At 52.0% G+C, this 6,000-nt stretch overlaps 1 protein-coding gene across 1 annotated transcript in view; it reads right to left on the minus strand.

Moving 5' to 3' along the window:
• ATP2A3 (ATPase sarcoplasmic/endoplasmic reticulum Ca2+ transporting 3) overlaps nt 1–6,000 on the minus strand; it is a 52,886-nt gene that overhangs the window by 19,452 nt on the left and 27,434 nt on the right. Inside the window, 1 exon segment of the mRNA XM_079325256.1 lies at nt 1,403–1,491. Within this exon segment, the coding sequence (XP_079181382.1) occupies nt 1,403–1,491 (89 nt within the window).

Here is a 6,000-nt window from a genome sequence, read left to right on the forward strand (position 1 = left end):
TCCTCTGGATATTGCTGGAAGGGATGGAAGGGCACAGCCCCATGTCAGCAGTCCTGCATGCACCCAGGTGAGACCCATGAAAAACATCAGAAAGCTGCTGCAGGCTGGGGGCTGTGAGAACAAACCCAGGGTCCAGCATGAAATATCCCCCTGCCAAGGGCAGGCTAAAGCAAACAAGCATTCCAGTGCCACCAGCCCTGGGGGTTCTCTCTGTGACACTTCAGCAAGCCCACACACCCCTCTTAAAACCCAGCACAGTTTAGCTAAAGCTAAAGTCAAGAGCAACACAAATTGTTGCAGACCAACACTGTGGCCCTAAATGTAGTTCCCAGAGGACAGGGGACACTGAGCTTCAGAGGCTGGCAGGCACAAATTCAGCCCCCCAGTCCTCCTCAATTTTAATTGAAATGCACTCACTGACACCAGCTTATGACTTGGCTCAGTTTTTAATGGAGATTTCTAGCCAAGGATCAAATTGGCTCTATAAATATTCATGAAATTAAGTCTGTGGGTGAGATGAATTACAGCTGCTCCATGGATGAGCAGAAGGGACCATGGTGACAAATGTGTCTGGGATCACTGAGCAAAGCAAAGGGGAGCAGAGAGTGCTTCCACCACCAGCTGAGCTTCTCATCTGCCTTCTTCCCACACTTTGCCACACTGGGGGCCACCACCTTCTTCCAAAGGAACAGGAATAAATAAATACAGCAGCACAAAACCCCATGTGTGTGATAACACTTCAGGGAAAAGCCCCCAGCTTCCACTCCCTGCCCTGGAGACACACCCTGCCACCAGCAGGATGGTGCCCTGGGCACCCCAGCCACGGCAGCCATCCCTGCTGGACACAGGCTCAGGGATGAGCTTTCCATGGGGGTTTCAGCCTTTTGTAAGTCCCCTTGGCCACTGCTGGTGGCTCCTGGACAAGCTGCCTACCCTGCATTCTGCTCACCACAATATCCAAACTGCGCAGGCTCCAGAAATATGGAGAGACGTCCTGCAAAAAGCCTTGTTCATCACCATTCCTACATCTGTCATCTTCTCTGGTTCACAGGTGGGTTTGTTTTGTTGGGATTGCTGACAGAAAGAGCCAAGTGTGTGGAAACCCCTTTTGCTGAGTAGTGGGAAGGCAGAGCCAGGGTGACAGCACCCAAACCAAGTGGGCAGGATGTGAGGGACAGTGGGACAACTGCCCTGGTGCCCATGGACAGCACAGCACAGTCACCCAACACCTGCATGGCCAAAACACTGCCCAGCAGGTGCCCCAAGGACAGGACTGCAAACCACCACAGAACCCCTCCTTTGACCCCCCCTGCCACTCCCCCAGTGTGCTGCCACCCCAGTGCCACCCCAGTGCCACCCCAGGGCACCCCGTGTCCTGTGCAGGGCCGGGACCCTCACTCACATCTGGCCCTCAGGGGCGTAGGTGGAGCCGGTGATGCTGAACTCATGCAGGCTGCACTCAGAGCCCTCCACCTTCTCCATGATGAACATCTGCCAGGAGGAGAGGTGCAGACACAGCATTAGGCAGCTAATTCATGGCACAACCCCCGTGCCCAGCCTGGACACCCACCACTGCCACTGTCCCAGGCACAGCCCCAGATCCTCCCAGCTCCCCTCTGCCTTTCTCATTTTGCCTTTTTTTCATTGCCTCCTCCAGCTCTTTCCTTCCCCAGGACAGGAGAGACCCTGAGCCTGTTCCTAAGCAGGTGCCTGTGTTTTCCTTGGAGCAGAGAAGGAGCTGGGTGAAGGTTTCCACTCCTGCCCTGGAAAGCCTCTGCAGGGCAGGATGAGCAGCTGCTCCTTCCAGCCCTTCCCACCAGCCCTGTGCCTTACTGGGATCACAGCTCAGCTCAGCTATAAAATCCCAGTGAGCCATAAAAGTCCCCCACACTCTATTTCTGCCTTTCCAAACCCTTCCAGTTTCTCTTTTGCTGCAATAATGAAACAAATCACTCAAACTCTGAAATAAAATTAAAATTCCCCTCTCCCCAAGCTCTGCCAGTCCCCCCATGACTTCTCCAGCACATCCCACCTTTGAGGGCAGCATCCCTGGGAACAAGAGCAGAGCCTGGCCCCAGCCAAGGAGACAGTTCAGAAATGCTCTTTTCTGCTTCTCCTTATTTATGACCCACAGTGAAGCCAAAAAGCAACATAATAAATAAGTAAATAAATAAATAAAATTGGTTTGGCCAATGCATTTCCCTGGCTGCAGGGAGAAGCCAGGATTTAATTTGGCTGCAGAGAAGGGCTGCTCTTCTCAGCTGCAGGAGCCCCCAGAAAGCAGGTGCAGGGAAAACTGTCCCACTCCAACCTGCCTCAGAATAATTGTTTTTTTCTCTATTTATTTTCCTCTGGTTATTTGAGTTGCTCCCCAGGAGAGGGAACCAACAGATGCTGGAGAACTCAGCAGGCATCACTCAGCAGCAGAGATTCAACAGCTCTGCTTACCACCCACTCCTCTGCCTTCCACATTTCCTCTGCAACAGAGGCTTATTTGCTATTATTAATTATTGTTAATAGTACAGGGACACCTCACCAGTGCAGCCACGTGGGCAGGTGTGACCCCCCCACACAGGAGGTGTCCCCAGGTGGGGGCTCAGGCCAGCCCAGGCAATAAAGGGCATGTTCAGGGCAGCACACTCCCAGCACCTGGACACCCAGGGGGTTTTCTTACCCCCCATTTTACAGGTTTAGGCAAATCAAAGGAGCAGGTTCAAAGCACACATCTCCTGTGTGAGTAATTCTGGGCCCTAAACAACCTCAGCATGGCTTCCAGCTATTTGCAGATATCCTGTATATTGGGTTAATGCCCTCAGCTCCTTGCCCAGGGCCCATCAGCACCTCTGAAAGGCTTTGAAGAAAATAAGGAGCTGAAGAGCTGCAGAAGAGGTGTCCCAGGTCCTCTGGAGGTGTAAACTCAACAGAGAAAGCAAAACCACATCCTATTTCCTTTGGTAACAACCCCCCCAAAGATGAGAGACCCAGAACCTGCAGTGAGCACACTGTCTGAGACAACATCAAAAGGAACCTGTGAGAGCTCAGCACCCATCATCTTTTTTTGAGACATCCAACACCATCAGCCTTACAGAGAGACAAAATCTCCTGGCCTCTTCAGAAAATGGACTCCTGAAACAACAGCCAGACTCATTTATTAAAAAAGCTGAAAGCACCCACCCCAGCACTGATGGCTTTGCCTGATATGGGCCTGTTTGTTTTCAAATGCTCATGGCTACAAAACAATCATTGCTTTCACAATAGCTTATTTCTTATTAAAAAAAAGGAAAAGGGAAATAAAAAAAAAGAAAAGCATTCCAAGCTCTCTATTTTTCCATGCCTTTTAAAAAAAGGTGCTACCTAACCCACAGCAACCAGGGGTTGTATCAAATTTCCTGCTGCTCCCAGCTGGCGTGACTGGCCCAGCATGGGGGCAGCCAGAGCAGTGCAGAGTGTCTGCAGGGTCTTGGTGTGAGCAGAGAATCACAGAATGGTTTGGGATGGAAGGGACCTTAAAGCCCATCCCATCCCACCCCCCTGCCATGGGCAAGGACACCTTCCACTGCCCCAGGTTGCTCCAAGCCCGGTCCAGCCTGTCCTTGAACAATTCCAGAGATCCACAGCTGCTCTGGGCACGCTGTGCCAGGGATTCCCCACCCTCACTAGGGAGAATTCCTTCCGCAAACCTAATGTAAATCTCCCCTCCTTCAGCTTAAAGCCATTCCCTGTGTCCTGTCCCTCCATCCCTTGTCCCCAGTCCCTCTCCAGCTCTCCTGGAGCCCCTTTAGGCACTGGAAGGGGCTCAGGCTCTTCCTGGAGCCTTCTCTTCTCCAGGCAGAAGAGCCCAGCTCCCTGAGCCTGTCCATGTTTTGGCAGATTTCCAGGCTGAGAAGTGGGCAGGTTTGTGGGCAGTGGAAAGAGTCCAGAGGAAATAGCTGTGTCTTAAGCAGTTAAGAGCAGAACTAAATTTTCCATCACCAAAATAATATAAATAATATCAGGAGCAATAGCAGGAGGTGGGAATGCTGGAGGCTGCTGACAAGGCAGGCTCACAGAGGGGCTGCCCAACCCCTCGTACTGCACAGTGAACAGCAGCTCCAGCACCCAGCAGCACCCCAGGGCTTCTCCCTGAACCTTTCAAAGCCACCCCAGTGATTTGGGGTTTTAATGCAACAGAGAGGCTGGAAGGAAATGTAACTACATGCTCAGAAAGAGTGCACCCTTCTCCCAGAGGGTTCCAGCATCACCCTTCCTCTCCTGTGCCGTGGATCCTGCCCAGCCCCATGGCTGCAAATGCTGCTGTGTGTATGTACAGGAAGCAAAGGGCACCTGTGGATCACCACACACTCCACAGCACCCCTGGAGCAGCAGCTGTGGGCTTGTGGGGAAGAGAGGTGTGAAGGATTTATCTCCACTGCTCTGTACTTTCTGTAATGTCTTTACAGAACTGCTCACTGCCAGGCAGAAGAGGCAGGATTGCTGTCTGCAGTTGTAAGAGCTGTGATCATCAGTCACTATTCCATCAATCAACCATGGATCAGCATCATTTTCCTCCTGCACTGGAAAAAATAAACCCCTTCCTGCTCTCGTTCCCCAAAACCCCAGCAGCCATCTCAGACAGCCAAATATCACCCCCTCCCAGACATGGGGGCCAGCATCTTCCCCCCTCACCCTCTAAGCCCATATCTCCACTTTGGGTCCTGATTTTCAAATGCCACCTTCCTGGAAAATTGAATAGGATGCAAGTTTTAGGAGACTGATTTAAATGTGAGAGCAGAGAGAGCTGTGATGCTTCTAAGTCCCTTCTCCACCAGCCAGGCTCTCCCTGCTCCCAGCTCCAGGGGTATTTAATGGCTGGGAGGAGGCTGTTCCTGGGCTGGGGGAGATGGTGACCTCAGAGACCCCCAGCTGGCCACACAGTCACACAAAACACAGGTTTACCCTGATTTACTAAGTACCTTTGTTTCTGTAACCTTGGGTGGAGTCCAGGTCAGAGCAAAAGCACCAAAGTCTCAGCCATGCTGGGAGGACAAAGCAGTTAATTTTGGGGGGCTCATTTTGGGTGGCCCATTTTAGGTGGCTCATTTTAGGTGGCTCATTTTGGGTGGCCCATTTTGGGTGGCCCATTTTGGGGGGCTCATTTTGGGAGGCTTATTTTGGGTGGCTCATTTTAGGTGGCTCATTTTGGGTGGCTCATTTTGGGGTCCATTTTGGGGGGCTCATTTTAGGTGGCTCATTTTGGGTGGCCCATATTAGGTGGCTCATTTTGGGTGGCTCATTTTGGGTGGCTCATTTTAGGTGGCTCATTTTGAGTGGCCCATTTTGGGTGGCCCATTTTGGGTGGCTCATTTTGGGTGGCTCATTTTGGGTGGCCCATTTTGGGTGGCTCATTTTGGGTGGCTCATTTTAGGTGGCCCATTTTAGGTGGCTCATTTTAGGTGGCTCATTTTGGGTGGCTCATTTTGGGTGGCCCATTTTGGGGGGCACAGACTCAGCCCTGCTGCCCACCTGGGCCCCCCGTGTGTCCTGCTGTGCTGGCTCAGACAGTACCCAGCATTGGCAGGGACCCAGAGACATGGCACAGCTTTGAAAGTGAGGGTTTGAAGCCACTCCTGAAGCCTCTCAGGAGTCTCCCCACAGAGCTGATGCCAGCAGTGAGACACTGAGCAGGCCCTGCTCAGCAGCACGCCCTGCAGCTGCACTCACACAATTAATGGGCAAGTTAATGAAACCACACTCAATTAATACATTGTCCCAGGTTATTGATAGTTTTTCTGGCTGTTCACACCCATGGCTGAGCTTGCTGTTTGGCACAGGAACACATCCTGGACATGCCAAGGGCTGCCCAGCACAAACATTACACAAATATACAAATAAATATACAAATCTACAAATATTTACCCAGCTGCCCCTCCCAGGGCAGCCCTGTCCTGCCCACGTCAGCATGGGAATCCCTGTCCATTAAACATTAACAGCCCTGCCTGTGCCTCCCTTCTGCCAGCACCC

Source organism: Erithacus rubecula, assembly GCF_903797595.1.
Source record: "Erithacus rubecula genome assembly, chromosome: 22".
Lineage (NCBI taxonomy): Eukaryota > Metazoa > Chordata > Aves > Passeriformes > Muscicapidae > Erithacus > Erithacus rubecula.